The sequence below is a fragment of the Elephas maximus genome, chromosome 2 (assembly GCF_024166365.1).
Source record: "Elephas maximus indicus isolate mEleMax1 chromosome 2, mEleMax1 primary haplotype, whole genome shotgun sequence".
Taxonomy (NCBI): Eukaryota; Metazoa; Chordata; class Mammalia; order Proboscidea; family Elephantidae; genus Elephas; species Elephas maximus.
The window spans coordinates 151274812-151299260 of NC_064820.1; the positions used below are offsets into that span (position 1 = coordinate 151274812).

At 37.0% G+C, this 24449-nt stretch overlaps 1 protein-coding gene across 1 annotated transcript in view; it reads right to left on the minus strand.

The window, feature by feature from the left end:
* CDC23 (cell division cycle 23) overlaps window positions 1-24449 on the minus strand; it is a 42814-nt gene that overhangs the window by 13068 nt on the left and 5297 nt on the right. The window contains exons 3-9 of the mRNA XM_049873737.1: window positions 13540-13677; window positions 8703-8745; window positions 8064-8169; window positions 7816-7948; window positions 6122-6299; window positions 5940-6037; window positions 5714-5795 (exon numbers count right to left, since the gene is read on the minus strand). Coding sequence (XP_049729694.1) covers window positions 5714-5795; window positions 5940-6037; window positions 6122-6299; window positions 7816-7948; window positions 8064-8169; window positions 8703-8745; window positions 13540-13677 — 778 coding nt within the window. The remainder of the gene's footprint in view (window positions 1-5713; window positions 5796-5939; window positions 6038-6121; window positions 6300-7815; window positions 7949-8063; window positions 8170-8702; window positions 8746-13539; window positions 13678-24449) is intronic.

A 24449-nucleotide genomic window follows, 5' to 3' on the forward strand; every position in this document is an offset into this window, starting at 1 on the left:
TAAAAAAAAAAAATCCCTTTTATGTGTAAATTGTGTACACATAAACTGGATAAAAACATAGATTTAGATGTATATATACTAACTTGTAGAGATCATGATATGCTGTCAAGTGAAAAAGCAAATTGCAGAAAAATTACCTATGATTCCAGTTTAGTAAAAACAACCAAGTAATAAAACCTCCACATATTTTTTTTAAAAAATCCAGATCCAGCTTTTCTCTTGTTTCAGGAGAAGTTATCTATATCAACTGTCTGTATCCCCTACCTGATCATTAAAGCTCAAATTCAATTTCATGTGCATCTAGAAAAAAGCAAGATGCAGGGGTTTTATGTCCTATACAAGGATATCAGTGCTTCTGCCATTGACTCAGACAATCCTTAGAGATAGAAAATAGCAGACTTTAGGCAGAATGCCCAAAAGTTAACCTTTCTAACACAGTAGAAGAGAAGTGAGGTAGTGGTAGAAAGGTATAAGTCCTAACCGCTAGAAGAGTCAGAATGGCAAAGGAGATGTTAAAGAAGCCAGACAGGCAAGTTCTGGGCAAAGATAAACAGATGAAATTTTTTGGCCAGTTGGATCAGAAGTGTATTCAGTAATTACAATGCTGTAAGTGCTTTATAGGGCCGCTGTGAGTTGGAATCGACTCGATGGCAGTGGGGTTTTTTGGGGGGTTAAGTGCTTTATACATATTCATTTACTTTATCCCAACAACTGCATGAGGTATGTTCCACTATTATTCTCAAATTAAGGATGAGGAAACTATAGCATAGGGAGGTCAGGTGACTTATCCAAAATCACACAGACAGTTAATAGCAGAACCAGGATTCAAACTTGGGAAGTCTGGCTCCAGAGTCCAAGCTCTTAACTACTATGCTATACTATATATAGTATAAGCTGTTTAAAGAAAAAACATACATATGTATTAAACGTTGCCTCTCGGAGAGATTAACACCTGAAAGGGTACAAAAGGAAGTAATCCACATCAGGACATAAAAGTGGAGCAAAAACTAAACAAGTGGGAGATTCTTGCCAAACTCTAAAGTTGTCTCATTCTCTCTCAGGGCCTCAGTTTTTCTTCTCTCTCTTCTTTCTCACTTCCTCTGAACTAGCTCTAATGTAAAAGCTGAAGAATATTTTTTGTCATACCTAATGCTCCATGGCCTTAACTTTTAAGGTGTTGATCTCAGCTGCCATCAACTTGGCCCCCAACTTATGGTGACCCCAAGCACAACAGGATTGGACCATTGTGATCCATAGGGTTTTCATTGGCTGATTTTCATAAGATCACCAAGCTTTTCTTCCTATTCTGTTTTAGTCTGAAAGCTCCACCGAAGACTGGTCAGCATCATAGCAACTCACAAGCCTTCACTGACAGACAATTGGTGGCTGTACTTGAGGCGCATTGGCTGGGGATCAAACCTGGGTCTCCTGCATGGAAGGCAAGAATTCTACCACTGAACCATCACTGCCCTCTAATTTTTAAGGTAGGTGGGCTGAGTTCAACAAACATTTATTGACTGTATGCCAGGAACTTTGTTGGGCACTAAGGATAAGCTAGGGGGAAAAATCAGGTATTTAAGGAGTTCACTTGAAATGATTATTAAAAAACAAGAAAGTCCTAAATTAAGCTGCAAATTACTCTTCATATGTGTCTCCTTTGATTTTAAGTGGCTGTGAGTGGATACGTTAGAAAACGAACTGTTAATTATCTCCTCTTGCTCTATTTTGTTTCTTCACGCAGAGGGCACTATTATCAATCTGGTTACCCAGTGACCAACTCCTATTGGATCTACTTCCTAAACAGCTTCTAAATCCATACTCCTCTCACCATTTCTCCTGTCAATACCTCAGTTTAGGCTCTCATCACTCCTAGAATGAATTACTGCAACAGCTTCTTAGCTGGTCTGCCTATCTCTAGTCTTGCTCTTTAATATCTTGCCCCTTTATTTACATTCCTGCCTCCCACACCATGCTTCAGGTACACTGAACTATAGTTCAAGCACATTGTCTGTTTCATACTCAATGCCTCTGCACTGCGATGCCCTTCCCCTGGGTCATCCTTCACCTCCCTTCTTGAACTCTTTCACTCCTGTTCATCTTTTAAGTATTACCTTCTCCAAGAAGTCTTCCTTAGTCCCAGATTGGACTGGATACCCTTCCTATGTGTCCCTCAGCAGTCTATGTTTACTTTAATCATAACACTCAACCCACTGAATTACAGCTGTTTTCTAACTGGTCTTCCTCAAAAGGCAATGAGGGTAGGTGCTCCAATACAAAGCACAGTGCCTGGCACACAGAAGATGATCAATAGGTGTTTTGCGAGCAAACTGGAGCTTCACCCTCACCTCAATGGACTTTATGGTTTATTAGTAATGCCCTGATATTAAAAAGATCATTTGTTCCTTCCCTTACCTATGTTCCCATAGAACTCACTACATTTTTATTAATGCTTACTTTTCATACTAGACCACAACTTCTTCAAGGACTGGAAGTATTTACTGAAGGAATGATGAATTGAAATGCCATCAGTTTATTAACAATATTCTGATCTAGAAAGGTACAAATGTATGATTCTAAAAGAGTGTCAACAAAGACCCAAGAACCAGTATTTTCCTTTCATCTCCAGGGAATCTAGGCTTTTAATCACAATGAATCAAGCTTATTTCTTTCCAGGAGAGGCCATTAATCTATCTATGTCAACCAATTATTAGGCCACATAGCGTGGCCAGGAATATAGGACAATAGTTCTCAACTGGAGGTGATTCTACCCCCAGAAGACACTTAGCAATGTCTGGAAACATTTTTGGTTGACACAACCTGGGGGAAAGGGTTATTGGCATCTAGCTGGTAGAGGTTAGGAACATTACTAATATATATAATGCACAGCATAGCCCCTCACAAAAAAAAAAATTATCCAGCTCAAAATGTCAATAGTGCCAATGTTGAGAAAACCTGATACAGGGAAACAAGCATTCTCATCTCTTTTCATAGGACTGGAGGCTCTTAGAAAATTTTTAATTAAGGTTTTAAACATACATATCTTTGACCCTGCCTTTCACTGCTAGAAACTTATTACACAGAAATAGTTGCATAAGTATGCAAAAATAAATGTACATGTACAAAAATGTTTCTTGTTTCTGTATTAACAAACACTAGCCACAACTTACATAACAGGAAATGATTAAATAAAAATGATGGTACTTCTATTTAATAAAATGCTACACAGTGATAAAAAATAATACAAACCTAACAAAAACAGACACATAGATCAATGGAACAGAATTGAGAATCCAGATATAAATCCATCCACATATAAGCAGCTGATATTTGACAAAGGCTCAGTGTCAGTTAATTGGCGAAAAGATAGTCTTTTTGACAAATGGTGCTGGCATAACTGGATATCCATTTGCAAAAAAACGAAACAGGGCCCATACCTCACACCATGCACAAAAACTAACTCCAAATGGATCAAAGACCTAAACATAAAATCTAAAACGATAAAGATCATGGAAGAAAAAATAGGAACAACGTTAGGAGCCCTAATACATGGCATAAGCAGAATACAAAACATTACTAAAAATGCCAAGGAGAAACCAGATAACTGGGAGCTCCTAAAAATCAAACACCTATGCTCATCCAAAGACTTCACCAAAATAGTAAAAAGACCACCTACAGACTGGGAAAAAATTTTCAGCTATGACATCTCTGACCAGCACCTGATCTCTAAAATCTACATGACTCTGCTAAAACTCAACCACAAAAAGACAAACAACCCAATTAAAAAATGGGCAAAGGATTTGAACAGACACTTCACTAAAGAAGACATTCAGGCGGCTAACAGATACATGAGGAAATGCTCTCAATTATTAGCCATTAGAGAAATACATATCAAAATTACAATGAGATTCCATCTCACTCCAACAAGGCTGGTGCTAATCCAAAAAACATAAAATAATAAATGTTGGAGAAGCTGTGGAGAGACTGGAACACTTATACACTGCTGACGGGAATGTAAAATGGTACAACCACTTTGGAAATCGATTTGGCGCTTCCTTAAAAAGCTAGAAATAGAACTACCATATGACCCAGCAATCCCACTCCGTGGAATATATCCTAGAGAAATAAGAGCCTTTACACAAACAGATATATGCACACCCATGTTAACCGCTGCACTGTTTACAATAGCAAAAAGATGAAAGCAACCAAGGTGCCCATCAATGGATGAATGAACAAATAAATTATGGTATATTCACACAGTGGAATACTACACATCGATAAAGAACAGTGATGAACCTGTGAAACATTTCATTACATGGAGAAACCTGGAAGGCATTATGCTGAGTGAAATTAGTCAGTTGCAAAAGGACAAATATTGTATAAGACCACTATTATAAGATCTTGAGAAATAGTTTAAACTGAGAAGAACACACACTTTCGTGGTTACGAGAGGGGGGAGGGAGGGAAGGTGGGAGAAGGGTATTTACTAAATAGATAGTAGACAAGAACTACTTTAGGTGAAGGGAAGGGCAACATTCAACACAGAGGAGGTCAGCACAATTGGACTAAACCAAACCAAAGAAGTTTCCTGAATAAACTGAATGCTTCAAAGGTCAGCAAAGCAGGGGCAGGGGTTTGGAGACCACTGTTTCAGGGGACACCTAAGTCAATTGGCATAATAAAACCTATTAAGAAAACATTCTGCATCCCACTTTGAAGAGTGGCATCTGGGGTCTTAAACGCTAGCAAGCAGCCATCTAAGATGCATCAATGAGTCTCAACCTACCTGGATCAAAGGAGAATGAAGAACACAAGATAATAACGAGCCAAACAGACAGAAAGGGCTACATGAACCAGAGACTACATCATCCTGAGACCAGAAGAACTAGATGGTGCCAGGCCACAACCGATGACTGCCCTGACAGGGAACACAACACAGAACCCCTGAGGGAGCAGGAGATCAGTGAGATGCAGACCCCCAATTCTCATAAAAAGACCAGGCTTAATGGTCTGACTGAGACTAGAAGGATCCCGGTTATCATGGCCCCCAGACCTTCTGTTGGCCCATGACAGGAACCATTCCCGAAGCCAACTCGTGAGGCATGGATTGGACTGGACAATGGGTTGGAGAGGGATGCTGGTGAGGTGTGAGCTACTTGGTTCAGGTGGACGCTTGAGACTATGTTGGCATCTCCTGCCTGGCAGGGAGATGGGAGGGTAGAGGGGCTTTGAAGCTGGCAAAATGGTCACGAAAAGAGAGTGGAAGGAGGGAGAGGGCTGTCTCATGGGGAGCAGAGTAATTGGGAATATGTAGCAAGGTGTATATAAGTTTTTATGTGAGAGACTGACTTGATTTGTAAACTTTCAATTAGAGCACAATAAAAATTATTAAAAAAAAAAATAATAATAAAAGAAACCTAGATGTACTAACATGGAAAGATGGCCAAGATATACTGTTAAATTAAAAAAAAGGAAGCTATAAAGTACAATGTATAATGATTTAGTTTTTGCAAACTACACACACACAAACATACATTTTTAGTGTGCACACAGGAAAATTCACTGGAGTCATGTTCACCAAACAATCTTAGGGGAAGGATAACATTGAACTTTGATGTTCTATAGTACGTAATTTTGTTACCTTTGACACTCTTATACTGTTGTTATTTTTACATTATGAGTTAGTTACAATAAAGATAAATGTAGTAACTCTTACCAATTACACAGCACGTTTCTACACGATATTTATCAATCTCACAGAGGTTATGAGCCAAATAACTCAACTCCGATTTCATACTCTAAAAGAAGAGAAAAATGATCTAAGCATGAAAAAGAAACTCTAAATTATTTTTCTTGCAGCTAGTGTAACTGGGTGACAATCCAGCCTAGGAAATTATAACACAAAAAGGTTTAGTCAAGTCCAAGCAAAAGGAGCAGCTCACCCGGACATAAAGAAGGTTGGAGAATGTGTCCATATTTTCAATTCTGTAAGGATCTTGTTTCCTTAGCTCATTAAAAATAGAGAGGGCTTTGTCGATATCTGCAGAAAGGAGATACAGTTCAGAAAACAATGCAGTGCACCCTTTCAGGGTTTGTTGGTATTTCGTTACCCTTATTCACTCACCTCTAATATTGTGATAGGCAACTGCAATTTGGGAAACAATATATGAGCTCTTAGAGAAACCCACATCAATGAGATTCTGGTACTTCTGCAGGGCCTCTTCTATCAACTGCAACTCTGTGTATATATGAGCCAGAAAAAACTCTTTCATCCAGGTGTCTGGCAAAGACAGGAACTTCAGCTGGCAGTAGGAGAGAGACATTCTTAATATACTTTGACCTCTCTCCCAAATGAATATCAAGGAACTATCTTTATTGCCTCAAAGAATTTATCATTCAGATTGTATTAGAGCACCTAATAATGAGCACAGAACAGTTCAGTTAAGTGCTGAAATTGAGCAATATGACTTACAAGCACAATAGGGGAAAATGGCCTCCTTAGGGAAGACTTCAAAGAAAAGATGGGATTTGAGATGAGTCTTGGAGGATAGGTAGAATTTGAATAGAATAAAGGGAAGGGACGAGAAAGAAGACAACATTCTAGGCAAGGGCAACAATATAAGTAGAGGTAAAATAAACATGATGAGTGTGGGGATGGTATGATGAGGAAACTCATTTGGTTTGAGGGGAGGCTATGTGCTGAGAAGTAACTGAAAAATAAGACTGAACAAATAAGGTGGGTCCTATGGTGCAATTGGAAATGAAATGCAACAGGAAACCAATGCAAAATTTTGGGAAGAGAATGACATGATTACATAGGTGTTTTAAGGATAGTTTGAAAACAGTATGCAGGATGGCTTGGAAATGGTAGTGTGAAAATGAGAAAGCTTATACAAGTGATCCAAATATGAGATGATAACCAAGATAGCAAAGGAAACCAAGGGAAAGAGATTGCATACAAGAAAGTAACCATGGTAATGTCTTGTGCCTGATAAGAAAAAGGGTCAAGACAAATAGGACTGTGAGGCATCAAGACTGGGCATCTTAAGAAATAGTGATGCTAGTGAAAGAGCCTATCAAGTTCGGAAGAAGAAGGAGAATTTGGTAAGCAAGGTGAGAAATTTGGTTTTGTATATTTCAAGTTCAGCAATACAATAAGGCTTTCAATGAAAGTCTAGTAATCAATTAGAGATAAATGAATACAAGTAAACTAAGATATGATTTCAAGAACAGGTTTAGTAGTTATTAGCATGTATAATTATCAGGGGAATGAATCAGGCTTTGGGTCTTCAGAACCAACAAAAGGAAGTATGTTGTTGTACCCATTAACTACTAAAGAATGACAAAATTAACTCTACAATGTCCTCTAATAATGATTAATGATTGTAGTTTATAAAGCAAATTCATCAAAAAAACAAATCTCCATATCTTTATGGAATCCCATGACAGCTCTGACGAGACCTGAAAATGTTTTTAATACAATTCTTGGTATCAGAGAAACCTCTCCTATAGCATCTTTGGAATTAATGGGGAAACTGTAATAGCATTTAGTCCATAAAACTAGTTACAGTAAAACTTGAATATAAAAACAGGAATATAAAAAAAAATTTTAACGACTGGATGCAAATCCAACAGCAACTACTGAACAAGAGCTAGACATTTGAACACCTAAGTCCTACAGCAGTGAAATAGACTGGAGAAGCAGCAGAAAGCTAGCTATAGTCAAAGATTTAGCAAAACTCTCTCCCCTGGCCCCCTTATTACAGAATTAGTAAGCCTTAGACCAGAGGGTTTTTCACTTAGCTCATCTCAATTTACCATCTCTTTGTCTGTGATCAGGTTACAGAGTTCTAGCCAGGCTCCCCAATGCAAAGGCAAAACATGAGTAGCCTCCACAAAAACATCAATGGCCTCTTTCACCAAATCCAGTTTTCGAAGCACCACACCATACCTAGGAAAGAAGGAAACAGTTGCTGGAGAAATTAACCCCTTTGGGTCTGGGTTAACATCTCCCTTCTACTCAGAAGAACATATTATACAAAGTTCCAAATGTTTGTAACACTTACAAATAAAGGCCAAATCCATCAAGTTCCCGAGCCTGGTGTTTTTTGCTGAGCTCCACTCTGAGTTCTCTAAGAGCCTCGTTTTTTACTTGTCCTTTCTCCAGGGGACCTAAGCAAGGAACAAAGTCTCTGATATAAAAGAAGGCTGCCAGCCTTCATTTGCATAGGCTTCAACTTTCCCTTAAGCACCAACCATCTGGAACCTCTAGCAAATACTCAAAAGTGGCCAGTGGTATCTTACACAATCCATTTACTTTATTCTAGAAATCACAAACTGATACCTGGTCTACAGTCATATTTTATTAGACCCACACAATTTTTAACAAAATTTTTAATTAGTTATCAACATTTAAAAATCAGAAGTTTCAACTAAAAATCTGAAATCCCAGCTTCAGGTTGCAGGGTACAGGGCAGGGCTGAGGGAAGAAAGCCCTGACAACATCAGGCCCATATTCCCGAAAGGCGGCTGTCAGTCAGAGGTGAGTGACAGCTAGCCGAGATGAACTATGTGCTCTGCAGATTGCAAAGTCCTCCTTGGCCCACTTCACACATTTACATTATCTGCCTGGTTCCTGGCTCCTGTTGGCATTTGAGTTTGCAATCTCTGCTTTATTCCAAAAGGTAAGAGAATGAACTTCATACCTAGGCTATCAACTGTTTCATCATCCTTCTTCTTTTCTCCAGACTGTAAGGGAAAACCAACAAATAGGTCTTTTTTCACTTGTTCTGAAACAAATCTAAAACTAAGAAGACAGATCCTACCCTTGATGCCCAAGTTCAACCAAAATGGTATCTGCTTTTGGTTATTAATTTTAAATAACCATTCAGGGGCTCCCACTGGCCAAATCTTAGACAATCTGAGCACCAAATAATTAGGTAGAGCAATGAATTATAAACAGTTTAAAAACAAAAGGAATCCATGAGTTTTTACTGACACTGAGAAAAGAGATAAGTAAATGAAAGGACGGGAAGGCTCTTATTTAAAATAGAATGCCAAGTGTTGACTGGTAAATGTAGAGACTGTGCTATAGTTGGAAAATCATCATCTTGCAGTATCATAATAAAGAGTGGTTCAGGTGAGTATTAACAATGGATATTATATCTAAAGGGAAATTTCTATGAGGAACAGGATATTTGTATGGTCTTAAAGTTATCCCAACAGATTGTTTATTAACTGCAAGGAAAATAATAGTAACTACACAGTGGAGAAAATAGACGTCTTGACTGGGTGATCAAAATTTTCATTGGCAATGAGGGGCAAATGGATAACATGTACTACCAAATGCAATGCCCTGAAAAGGACATACCACTTGCATACTATTCTGGCCATGTATGTGTAAATAACCTGAATAAAATCATAAGGAAATATCCAAAATGAAGAATGTTCTCTTTTTAAAAAGGAGGGAGTACTGTAAGCTTGGAAAATTGTCAATGTCATAAAAGGCCAAAAAAAAAAAAGGCTGTGGAAATGTTCCAGGTTAGAGGAGACTAGAGACATGACAACTAAATTCAACCCGATTCAATATTATACTAACCAAAAAATCCAAACCCACTGCCGTCGAGTCGATTCCGACTCATAGCGACCCTATAGGACAGAGCAGAACTGCCCCATAGAGTTTCCAAGGAGCGCCTGGAGGATTCAAACTGCGGACCTTTTGGTTAGGAGCCGTAGCACTTAACCACTACACCACCAGGGTTTCCCAGTTTTGTACTAGAGGAGAAAAATGCTATAGAAGACACCGCTGGGCCAACTGACAAAATTGGAATTCAACAGTAAATTGAAGCATGGTATCAGTGTTAAATGTACTGAAGCTGGTAACTATACTGTGGTTATTTACTAGAATATTCTTATTCTAAGAAAACATATATTGAAGCTTTTATGGGTGACGTGCCGCGTTATCTGGAACTTAATCTCAAATGGTTCACAGAAAAAAAATACTGTGTTTCTATAAATATGTGTATGGAGAGAGAGAGAGAAATGATAAAATTAAATGGTATAATGTTCACAAAAGGTGAATCTGGATAAAAGGTACATGGGTGTTCTTTGTAGTATTCTTATTCTTGGAACTTTTCTGACAGTATGAAATTATTTTCAAATAAAAAGTTAAAAAGTAAATATTCAGATTTTCTTTCTTTTTTCTTCTTTAAGTTTTTATGTAATTTTCCTAAAGATCTCAAACTTTTTCTCCCAAACTTCAGCAAATGCTTCTTCTTTTCCTGCTATAGCTTTTTCCAAATTAGTGCTTCTACACAAATATGGGCTCAAGCATAACAACGACTGTGAGGATGGCACAGGACCGGGCAGCATTTCATTTTGTTGTACATAGGGTCGCTGTGAGTTGGAACCGACTTGGCGGCACCTAACGACAACAACACAAAGAAAGAGTATATGTAAAAAAGTAATTTTTAAAATCTCATAATTTCAAAATATCTTTCTTAAAGCTCACATCTTATGTTAACTACATGACAACCCCTTACTTAATTAAACAGACCATGAGGAGTACTTACTCCATAAAGAAAAATGATCAGTAGGTTCCAAATAATCCCATTTCAATGTCAAAAATCTAAGATACATAGGGAAAGTATCGACAGTAAAACATAATAGTTATCAGAATATTTTCTAGGACTTAAACAAATTATGTAGAAAAATTTAGTCTTAAAACCATTAGGTAGAACAGAGCAAAGTAGGCATCTCTGAGGGTGAGTGGGGGAACACAGAGGGATGGGGGAACAGCAGTGCCCAGAGCAACATGTCAGAGTCCAAGTGGTATAAAGAAAGAGTCCATGTTGAGAGAGGAGGGCAACATGGCACAGGGTGTTGAAGCCAAACAGGAAGAGGAACGCATCCCACAGAGAGATGGCCTGGCCAGTGGGGTAAGGAAGGCATCCACATGGGGGAGGGGAGGTAAAGGCAGTGGAGATGGCCATTGGTTATATACAGGGCGGCTGATTAGTAAATATATAATATTAAGGATAATGGGAACCAAGCTTCTCATTATTAGAAAGAGAAATTACAAACATGGGAAAGAAAAAAGCTAGAATGAACCTTGTGGGGTTGGATTAGAATTTGATCACTGTAAACTCACAACTTTTAATACATATAGAATTACATATAGATGTAAATGTATATGCATATATATATAAGCATTGTATATATGTATATATGTATCCATATTCCCTATCTCCATCCATTCAGAAGGCCAGGGAACAACACACTCCAATAGCAATGAGCACATCTATTACCCAATGCCTAAAAAAGAAGTGAATGATTAAGCTTTTAGAGTATAATAGATGAATTCAACGAAGTCTGTAACCACAAGAATCTACAGTACTTGACAGTTACAGACTATGCTAATACATGAAAACAAACACATGAAATGTTTTTTAAAAAGCAGTTTGTATAGACAGCTAAAAGTAGTAAAATACATTCACAATGTTCCAAAATAAAATAATAAATTATAGTTCAATTATTAAAATAAAAAACTCAACGCAACTTCATGAGTATCAGAGTAGAACTGCACTCCGCAGGGTTATCAGTGCCTGTAATCTTACAGGATTAGATCACCAGCCCTTTATTCCGAGGCATCACTGGGTGAATTCAAACTGCCAACCTTTCAGTTAGTAAATTATTTGTGCCACAGTATTAAATTATTTCACTTTCATTATCCCTTATATTCATAATTTTAATAGCTATGAAACAAAAATAACAAATATACTATAAATAAAATGATCACGGAGTTCATAACTTTAAAAATCATCTTGACATTAGACCCAGACTTTTTAACTTAATTCTGAAACAACATCAACTCTCAGGCATAAAGAAACTTGTATAACCTGAAGCAAAAGGTCAGATTGTTACTAATTATCCAATTGCTCGTTCCTGAGACTTCTTCACATTTTCCAAATCATAAAGGAATTTTAAAGTTGTTGTCTTTTAAATTACTTAAAAAAAAAAAAAATACATAAGAATACATTTCGGAAACAATAGTACTGAAAACAGAACAACCAGAACACAAAGAGAATACTGACATACTGTGCAAAATATGTCATTGAACAATACGCATAGAAATTGTCAAATGGGAACCTAGTTTATTATACAAACTTTCACAAAAAACATAATAAAATATTATTAAGAAAAGAAAAAAAAAGAATACATTGTTATAAATATAAATGATATAGAAAATTATAGAGGGTCAAAGCCCCCGAGTTCTTCTCCCATCAATCTTTCCCCTCGAAAGGTAACAACTGAAAATCACATACTTCCACACTTTTTATAATGTGTTTACCTATGCATATATACATAAACATATATACACTTAAAATTTCATATTGCTGTTTTTATATAAATAGGATCATATTTTAGGAGCCCTGGTGGCTCAGTGGTTATGCAGTTGGCTACTAATCAAAATGTCAGCGGTTCAAATCCACCAGCCACTCCACAGGAGAAAGAGGGGGCAATCTGCTTCTATAAAAATTACAGTCTTGGAAACTCTACGGGGCAGTTCTACTCTGTCCTACAGGGTCGCTATGAGTCGGAATTGATGCTATAGCACACAACAACAGAATCATATTTATGACTTATCGGCAGATCTTAGAGCTGTGTCCACTTCCATATATATATATATACATGGATTTATGCCATTTTTTATTTTTATAATTTAATTTTTGAATAGGCAATACAATGATTCAAAACCTAAAAAGTATAAAAATGTATACAGTGAAAGTTTCTCATCCTTGCCTTCATTTATCTAGTTTCCATCCTCACCATCCATAGCTAACCTTCCAAAGTTTCTTTATGCATATACAATATGCTTGTTCCTTTCACTCCACCGAATATTCTCTACCATAATTTAAAACCACTTCTTCACTAATGGATATTTAGGTTGCTGATATTTTTTGGCTATTACCAAAAATACTCCAATGAACAACCTTATACATAGATCCTTGTGCACATATGCAAGCCATTTCTATTGGACAGGGTCCTTAAAGTTAGAAGTGTTTGGTTGTAACATTTCAAATTGACTAATCTGCCAAAATTGACTTCTAAAAAGGCTATACAAACTCATTCCTGAACCAACCAAAAAAACCGAACCCGTTGCCATTGAGCCAATTCTGGCTCAGCGATCCTATAAGACAGAGCAGAACTGCCCCATGTGGTTTTCAAGGAGCAGCTGGTGGATTTAAATTGCCAACCTTTTGGTTAGCAGCCATAGCTCTTAACCACTGTGTCACCAGGGCTCCTATTCCTAAAACAGAGGGTCAAATGCCCCACACCTTTAACAATAATAGATATTATCGATGTTTTAATATTTTCTTCTATATTGTCATTTTTTATATTTTATTTGATATCTTTTTTATTATTAAGTACATTCACCAAATGGTCCATTGCTAAGCTATTTAAGAGAGTAAACTTTTTCCATGTGGTTCTAAACATGGATGCTTCACTGAAGGTAAAGTAAAATACTAAAATGGCCCTCACCAGGTATCTGGAATACATGTATAGGAAATAGGCCTTCTTGCTATTGCAGCCATGTAGGAAATGTGCTGCTCGATCATATTCTTTAACATCAAAGTAGGACTTGGCCAGGGTGTAGGCATCCATATCCTGGGCATCTTCCTAGAAAAGAAAGTTTATGGAAGTGGTTGGGAACAGGACAACAGAAACTCTCAATTCAAGATGCACATTTATTAATTTTAAGACATAAGAAAATATGATTATTTTCCCTCCTCCCAAAAACCTAACCTGCCTCTATTTTTTTAATACCAGGTAACGTCATAAAATTACTAATTCCTCTTTTATTCATATCACTAATTCATTTTATTTATTTTAAGACAGTTAAAAGCGTTTAAAAAGAAAAAAGTATATACACTTATTAGCATATTTACCAAGAGGGAGGCTCTTTATTCATTTGCTTAACAAGTATTTGTTGACCACCTACTAAGTGCCAGACACTGTTCTAGGTGTTATGGATACAATAGTGAGCAAAACAAAATTCCTACTCTCAAGCTTACTTTTTAGTAGACAAAGATAACAAATTAATAAAATACATAATGTTAGGTGGTAACAAGTGCTATGAAGAAAAATAAAGGTTAGAGGGATGAAGAGTGCTGGAGAATGTTATTTTCTACGAAGCAAAGACCTTTTTGTTAACATTAGAGCTGAGACCTGTAGGCAGTTAAGGAGGAGATTTGGAGGAAGAACATAACAGATTTGGAGCAATGGGAAAGCAAGTGCAAAGGTCCTGAGACATACTTGTGCTTGTCATGTTGCAAGTACAGCAGGAGGCCATTGTGACTAGAGTGGAGTGAGAAAGGGACAAAACAGTAGGAGATGATGACATCAGAAGGGGAGCAGGGGGACAAGAGCATAGCGTCCATATAAAAGGGCTGCCATCATTTTGTGTACCAGTGTAGTAATAAAATTGATAACTACATTAAATTTAGTTTAAATAATGTTAATGTCTTCAAAGGAGGAAAAAAAAGCGGGAGGACTATAGATTAAGGAATACTAAAGAGATACGATGACAACTAAATGCCATTCATGATTCTTGATTAGATCATGGAGCCAACAAAAAGAGTCACAAAGGACATTATTGGGATAATTGGAGGAAATTTAATTTGGTCTGTATATTAGATAACATTATTGTATCAATGTTAAAATTTTCTTTAATGTAATAATGGTAATTATATTAAGTAGAATGTTCTTGTTCATCAGGAGATACCTGCTGGATATTCTAGGGGTGATCTTGTTTGCAACTTTCTCTCAGATAGTTCAGCAATATATTTAGAGACAGACAGAGAAAAAGCAAATATAGTAAAATGTTAGCACTGGGGATTTTAGGTATATAGAAGAAGGGGTTTAACTATTCTTTCAACTTTCTTGTAGGTTTGAAAGTTTTCAAAATTAGCTGGGAAAAAAATAAAAATTTAAAAAACAAACCCAACACACTCAGAATCTTGTTTCTGCAAATGTAGCAGAAAGTTACATGGCTTTAGTGTTATGAACTTGGATCCAAATTCTGACTCCTTGATGTCCTAGTTTCATGACATTAGTGGGGAGGTTACTAGCTTCTCTGAGCATCCATTTCTTATGTGTAAAATGGAGCCAATAATACTGATTTTACAGCATTGACATAAGGAAAAAGTAAAATATCTGGTATTAACATCTGGCATTCCCTTCCTTCTCCTGTCACATTCCTTAATATTCTTTTAAATTCCTAAATAAATGTAATATGCTGTGCTATTAATTATACTTTTTCTACTTTAAGAAAGTTTTGACATAAGTTAGTATTGCTGAAAGCATAGGACACAGCAAACTAAAACCATAAAATTCTTAGAAGAATAAGCAGGGGCAATGCTGTGAGGTCTAGCTTTCAACAATGGATTATCTAATATAATAACAAAAGTACAAACAGTAAAAACAAACTACATAAATGGCACTTCATAAAAATTAAAAACTTCTGCTCATCAAAAAAAATCAAATTCACAAAAAAGTCCAGGCTTCCTAGTCTGACAGAGACTAGACAAACCACTGAGACTGTGGCCCTGAGACCCTTCTGACCTGGAAATGAAGCCATTCCCAGAGACCACCTCCCAGTCAAACGATAGACAAGCATATAATAATAACACCCAAGAGAAAGTACTCCTTAGAACAATCAATTATAAGATAAGAAAGTAGGAAGGGGTAGACAATCAGGATGAAAGAAAACAGGGAAACCACAGCGGAAATGGGAAGAGTGTTGACACATTGTAGGAATGAAACCAAGATCCCGAAACACTTTAAGTACATACTATCAAATGGGAAACTAATTAGCTCTGTAAACTTTCACCTAAAGCACACAAAAAATTTTTTTTTTAGTTTTTATTCACTGAAAGACTTTACCAAAAAAGTGAAAAGACAAGCTACTGACTGGGAGAATATCTTTGCAAACCAAACACCCAACAAAAATCTAATAGCCAAAATATATACAAAACTTCAACAACTTAACAACAAAAAGACAAATAACCCAATCATAAAATGGACAAAGGACTTGAATACACGTTTTACCAAACAGGACATTAAAATGGCCACCAAACACATGAAAAGATGGTCAGAATCATTATCCATCAGAGGGATGCAGATCAAAACCACAGTGAGATACCATTTCACTCCCACTAGGATGGCTAAGATAAAAAAACAGAAAACAACAAATGTTAAGGATGTAAGGAAATTGGAACCCTTATCACTGCTGGTGGGAAAGCAAAATCATACAGCCCCTGTGGAAAACAGTGTGGCAGTTCCTCAAAAAACTAAAAACAGAACTACCATATGACCCAGCAATTCATGCCTAGGTATATAACCAGAAGACTTGAAAGCAGAGACTCAAAAAGAGACTTGTACACCAATGTTCACTGAAGCATTATTCACAAATCCAAAAGATGGAAAGAACCTAAATGGCCATCAACAGATGAATGGATAAACAAAATGTGGTACATACAATGGAATACTATTCAGCCAGTAGGAGAAATTAAGTCTTGATACATGCTACAGTATGGATGCAGCTTGAAGACATTATGCTGAGCGAAATAAGCCAGTCACAAAAGGAAAAATATTGTATGGCCTCACTTATATAAAAAGATAAGAAAAGGCAAGTATAGAGACAAAAGTTTATTATTGGTTACCAGGGGTGGGAGGAAAGGTGAAAAGGGGGGTTAATGGTGATGGAAAAATCACCTTGATTAAGGGTAGGGTTGCACAGCCAATTACTGTAATTGGGGTAAATAAGCTTCACCCCTGTAAAAAGCTGAATTGGTAAGTGTGGTAGATATATTTATAACAATGACAAAAAAAAAAAAAAGAGTAACTGCTGAGGCTGTGTCATGGACTGAATTGTGTCCCCCAAAATATGTATATTAATTTGGCTAGGCCATGAATCCCAGTACTGTGTGACGTTTACCATTTTGTCACCTGATGTGACTTTCCTATGTGTTGTAAATTCTCTATGATGTTAATGAGATGGTATTAGTGGCAGCTAATGAGGCACTACTCAATCTGCAAGATTAAATTGTGTCTTAAACCAATCTCTTTTGAGATATAAAAGAGAGAAATGAGCACAGAGACAAGGAGAACCACATACCACCAAAAAACAACAGCCAGGACAATAGCACATCCTTTGGACCTAGGGTTCCTGCACTGAAAAGCTCCTCGACTGGAGAAGACTGATGACAAGGACCTTCCCCCAGAGCCAAAAGTGAGAGAAAGACTTCCCCTGGAACTGGTACCCTGAATTTGGACTTCTGGCCTCCTAGAATGTGAGAGAATAAATTTCTCTTTCCTAAAGCCATCTCTTTGTTAAAGCCATTTCTCTTATAGCAGCACTAGATAACCAAGACAGGCTACTTACATACAACCAAACACTTCATGGGATTTGGTTCTTTGGTCTGGAAGTTTAGGGTCATGGTTTTATAGGACATCTTTGTCAACTGGCCTAATAACATGTTTAGTGCTTCTGTTCTACCTCCTAGTTTGCTGCGTAGTGCCTGGGGGTCTTAAAAGCTTGCAAGTGGCCATCCAAGGCACAACAATTGGTCTCGATTCACCTGGAGGAACAGAGGAAGAAAGAGAATCAGGTACAGGAGGAGAATATGAAATGTGTGGCTAATTGCTGCCGTGAACAACTGCCTCCTTTGCCATGAGACCAGAAGAAATGGATGGTGCCCAGCTACCACTGCTAAACATTTTGATCAAAGATTTCATAGAAGAATCCTGATCAAAAAGAGGAAAATACAGAATTTCAAATTCTCATAGACTCTAGACTTTCTAGAGCCAACAAGGATGGATGAACCTCTAAAACCACTGTCCTGGGATAATTTTTAAACCTTAAACCAAAAATATCCCCTGAAGTCATCTTAACACCGAACAATAATTTGGCTTACCTAGTAAAAAAGGTCTGCCTTAAACATTACACTCTTTTAAGAACTACCTATATGAGATCAAATTGTCAACAGCAACTGGAAAGATTAGTTAGGACCTTCAGGGAGCAGTGAGTTTATGTTACTGGGGTGGGAACAACTCAGAAAAGGAGGGTAAGAGTAGTTGCACAACTCAAAGAATGTAATAAATGTCACTAAAACTGTACATGTAGAAACTGTTGAATTGGTATATGTTTTGCTGTGTATATTCTCAACAACAATAACAAAATAAATAAAATTTAGGGGGAAAAAGTATAGGACATAAGACAGAAAATGAGGCGGGGCCAAGATGGCAGACTAGGTGGACGCTACCGCGGATCCCTCTTGCAACAAAGACTCGGAAAAACAAGTGAATCGATCACATACATAACAATCTACGAACTCTGAACAACAAACACAGATTTAGAGATGGAGAACAAACAAATACGGGGAGACAGCGATTGTTTTCAGAGCCAGGAGCCACCATACAGTCAGCGGATTTTCTGGAAAAACTAGTTTCCCAGTGATGGCTCGGAGACAGCAGTCCATATCAAACCACATAAAGAAGCAGACCATGACAGCTTCTCCAACCTCCCAAACAAAAGAATCAAAATCTTTCCCAAATGAAGATACAATCCTGGAATTATCAGATACAGAATATAAAAAACTAATTTACAGAATGCTTCAAGACATCACAAATGAAATTAGGCTAACTGCAGAAAAGCCAAGAAACACACTGATAAAACTGTTGAAGAACTCAAAAAGATTATTCAAGAACATAGTGGAAAAATTAATAAGTTGCAAGAATCCATAGAGAGACAGCATGTAGAAATCCAAAAGATTAACAATAAAATTACAGAATTAGACAACGCACTAGGAAGTCAGAGGAGCAGACTCGAGCAATTAGAATGTAGACTGGGACATCTGAAGGACCTGGGAATTAACACCAACATAGCTGAAAAAAAATCAGATAAAAGAATTTAAAAAAATGAAGAAACCCTAAGAATCATGTGGGACTCTATCAAGAAGGATAACTTGCGAGTGATTGGAGTCCCAGAACAGGGAGGGGGGACAGAAAACACAGAGAAAATAGTTGAAGAACTCCTGACACAAAACTTCCCTGACATCATGAAAGAAGAAAGGATATCTATCCAAGATGCTCATCGAACCCCATTTAAGATTGATCCAAAAAGAAAAACACCAAGACATATTATCATCAAACTTGCCAAAACCAAAGATAAACAGAAAATTTTAAAAGCAGCCAGGGAGAAAAGAAAGTTTTCCTTCAAGGGAGAATCAATAAGAATAAGTTCAGACTACTCAGCAGAAACCATGCAGGCAAGAAGGGAATGGGACGATGTATACAGAGCACTGAAGGAGAAAAACTGCCAACCAAGGATCATATATCCAGCAAAACTCTCTCTGAAATATAAAGGAGAAATTAAGATATTTATAGATAAACACAAGTTTAGAGAATTTGCAAAAACCAAACCAAGGCTACAAGAAATGCTAAAGGAGATTGGTCAGATGACCAATAATATCAGGTACCAGCACAATACAAGGTCACAAAACAGAACGTCCTGATATCAACTCAAATAGGGAAAGCACAAAAACAAACAAATTAAGATTAATTCTAATAAATAAATAAAATAATACACATAACAGGGAATCATGGAAGTCAATAGGTAAAAGATCACAATAATCAAAAAAAGGGACTAAATATAGGAGGCATTGAACTGCCAGATGGAGAGTGATACAAGGCGATATAGAACGATACAAGTTAGGTTTTTACTTAGAAAAATAGGGGTAAATAATAAGGTAACCACAAAAAGGAATATGAACTCCATAACTCAAGAAAAAAGCCAAGAAAACGTTAACGACTCAACTAACATAAAGTTAAACATTATGAAAATGAGGATCTCGCAATCTACTAAGAAAAACGCCTCAGCACAAAAAAGTATATGGAAAAATGAAATGGCCAACAACACACATGAAAAGGCATCAAAATGACAGCACTAAAAACTTATTTATCTATAATTACGCTAAATGTAAATGGACTAAATGCACCAATAAAGAGACAGAGGGTCACAGACTGGATAAAGAAACACGATCCATCTATATGCTGCCTACAAGAGACACACCTTAGAGACACAAACAAACTAAAACTCAAAGGATGGAAAAAAATATATCAAGCAAACAATAAGCAAAAAAGAAGAGGAGTAGCAATATTAATTTCTGACAAAATAGACTTTAGACTTAAATCCACCACAAAGGATAAGGAAGGACACTAAATAATGATAAAAGGGACAATTGATCAGGAAGACATAACCATATTAAATATTTATGCACCCAATGACAGGGCTGCAAGATACATAAATCAAATTTTAACAGAATTGAAAAGTGAGATAGACACCTCCACATTTATAGTAGAAGACTTCAACACACCACTTTCAGAGAAGGACAGGACATCCAGTAAGAAGTTCAATAGAGACACGGAAGACCTAATTACAACAATCAACCAACTTGACCTCATTGACTTATACAGAACTCTCCACCCAACTGCTGCAAAATACACTTTTTTTTCTAGTGCACATGGAACATTCTCTAGAATAGACCACATATTAGGTCATAAAACAAATCTTTGCAGAGTCCAAAACATCGAAATATTACAAAGCATCTTCTCAGACCACAAGGCAATGAAACTAGAAATCAATAACAGAAAAACTAGGGAAAAGAAATCAAATACTTGGAAAATTAACAATACCCTCCTGAAAAACGACTGGGTTATAGAAGACATCAAGGAGGGAATAACGAAATTCTTAGAAAGCAACGAGAATGAAAATACTTCCTATCAAAACCTCTGGGACACAGCAAAAGCAGTGCTCGGAGGCCAATTTGTATCGATAAATGCACACATACAAAAAGAAGAAAGAGCCAAAATCAGAGAACTGTCCCGACAACTTGAACAAATAGAAACTGAGCAACAAAAGAACCCATCAGGCACCAGAAGAAAACAAATAATAAAAATTAGAGCTGAACTAAATGAATTGGAGAACAGGAAAACAATTGAAAGAATTAACAAAGCCAAAAGCTGGTTCTTTGAAAAAATTAACAAAATTGATAAACCATTGGCTAGACTGACTAGAGAAAAACAGGAAAGGAAACAAATAACCCGAATAAGAAACGAGAAGGACCACATCACAACAGAACCAAATGAAATTAAAAGAATCATTTCAGATTACTACGAAAAATTGTACTCTAACAAATTTGAAAACCTAGAAGAAATGGATAAATTCTTGGAAATACACTACCTACCTAAACTAACACATTCAGAAGTAGAACAACTAAATAGACCCATAACAAAAAAAGAGATTGAAACGGTAATCAAAAAACTCCCAACAAAAAAAAGTCCTGGCCCGGACGGCTTCACTGCAGAGTTCTACCAAACCTTCAGAGAAGACTCAACACCACTACTACTGAAGGTATTTCAAAGCATAGAAAAAGACGGAATACTACCCAACTCATTCTATGAAGCTACCATCTCCCTGATACCAAAACCAGGTAAAGACATTACAAAAAAAGAAAATTATAGACCTATATCCCTCATGAACATAGATGCAAAAATCCTCAACAAAATTCTAGCCAATAGAATCCAACAACACATTAAAAAAAAAATTCACCCTGATCAAGTGGGATTTATACCAGATATGCAAGGCTGGTTTAATATCAGAAAAACCATTAATGTAATCCATCACATAAATAAAACAAAAGATAAAAACCACATGATCTTATCAATAGATGCAGAAAAGGCATTTGACAAAGTTCAACACCCATTTATGATAAAAACTCTTACCAAAATAGGAATTGAAGGAAAATTCCTCAACATAATAAAGGGCATTTTTTTATGCAAAGTCAACAGCCAATATCACTCTAAATGGAGAGAACCTGAAAGCATTTCCCTTGAGAACGGGAACCAGACAAGGATGCCCTTTATCACTGCTCTTATTCAACATCGTACTTGAAGTCCTAGCCAGGGCAATTAGGCTAGACAAAGAAATAAAGGGTATCCGGATTGGCAAGGAGGAAGTAAAGCTATCACTATTTGCAGATGACATGATCGTATACACGGAAAACCCTAAGGAATCCTCCAGAAAACTACTGAAACTAATAGAAGAGTTTGGCAGAGTCTCAGGTTATAAAATAAACATACATAAATCACTTGGATTCCTCTACATCAACAAAAAGAACACCGAAGACGAAATAACCAAATCAATACCATTCACAGTAGCCCCCAAGAAGATAAAATACTTAGGAATTAATCTTACCAAGGATGTAAAAGACCTATACAAAGAAAACTACAAAGCTCTACTACAAGAAATTCAAAAGGACATACTTAAGTGGAAAAACATACCCTGCTCATGGATAGGAAGACTTAACATAGTAAAAATGTCTATTCTACCAAAAGCCATCTATACATTTAACGCACTTCCGATACAAATTCCAATGTCATATTTTAAGGGGATAGAGAAACAAATCACCAATTTCATATGGAAGGGAAAGAACCCCCGGATAAGCAAAGCATTACTGAAAAAGAAGAAGAAAGTGGGAGGCCTCACTCTACCTGATTTCAGAACCTATTATACAGCTACAGTAGTCAAAACAGCCTGGTACTGGTACAACAACAGGCACATAGACCAATGGAACAGAATTGAGAACCCAGATATAAATCCATCCATGTATGAGCAGCTGATATTTGACAAAGGACCAGTGTCAGTTAATTGGGGAAAAGATAGTTTTTTTAACAAATGGTGCTGGCATAACTGGATATCCATTTGCAAAAGAATGAAACAGGACCCATACCTCACACCATGCACAAAAACTAACTCCAAGTGGATCAAAGACCTAAACATAAAGACTAAAACAATAAAGATCATGGAAGAAAAAATAGGGACAACCCTAGGAGCCCTAATACAGGGTATAAACAGAATACAAAACATTACCAAAAATGATGAAGAGAAACCAGATAACTGGGAGCTCCTAAAAATCAAACGCCTATATCCATTTGCAAAAAAATGAAACAGGACCCATACCTCACACCATGCACAAAAACTAACTCCAAGTGGATCAAAGACGAAAACGATAAAGATCATGGAAGAAAAAATTGGGACAACCCTAGGAGCCCTAATACAAGGCATAAACAGAATACAAAACATTACCAAAAATGATGAAGAGAAACCCGGTAACTGGGTGCTCCTAAAAATCAAACACCTATGCTCATCTAAAGACTTCACCAAAAGAGTAAAAAGACCACCTACAGACTGGGAAAGAATTTTCAGCTATGACATCTCCGACCAGCGCCTGATCTCTAAAATCTACATGATTCTGTCAAAACTCAAACCACAAAAAGACAAACAACCCAATCAAGAAGTGGGCAAAGGATATGAACACACATTTCACTAAAGAAGATATTCAGGCAGCCAACAGATACATGAGAAAATGCTCTCGATCATTAGCCATTAGAGAAAGGTAAATTAAAACTACGATGAGATTCCATCTCACACCAGCAAGGCTGGCATTAATCCAAAAAACACAAAATAATAAATGTTGGAGAGGCTGCGGAGAGATTGGAACTCTTATACACTGCTGGTGGGAATGTAAAATGGTACAACCACTTTGGAAATCTATCTGGCGTTATCTTAAACAGTTAGAAATAGAACTACCATACAACCCAGAAATCCCACTCCTCAGAATATACCCTAGAGATACAAGAGCCTTCACACAAACAGATATATGCACACCCATGTTTATTGCAGCTCTGTTTACAATAGCAAAAAGTTGGAAGCAACCAAGGTGTCCATCAACGGATTAATGGGCAAATAAATTGTGGTATATTCACACAATGGAAAACTACGCATCGATAAAGAACAGTGACAAATCTCTGAAACATTTCATAACATGGAGGAACCTGGAAGGCATTATGCTGAGCGAAATTAGTCAGAGGCAAAAGGACAAATATTGTATAAGACCACTATTATAAGATCTTGAGAAATAGTAAACCTGAGAAGAACACATACTTTTGTGGTTACGAGGGGGGGAGGGAGGGAGGGTGGGAGAGGGTTTTTTATTGATTAATCAGTAGATAAGAACTGCTTTAGGTGAACGGAAGGACAACACTCAATACATGGAAGGTCAGCTCAACTGGACTGGACCAAAAGCAAAGAAGTTTCTGGGATAAAATGAATGCTTCAAAGGTCAGCAGAGCAAGGGCGGGGGTCTGGGGAACATGGTTTAAGGGGACTTCTAAGTCAATTGGCAAAATATTCTATTATGAAATCATTCTGCATCCCACTTTGAAATGTGGCATCTGGGGTCTTAAATGCTAACAAGCAGCCATCTAAGATGCATCAATGGGTCTCAACCCACCTGGAGCAAAGGAGAATGAAGAACGCCAAGATTACA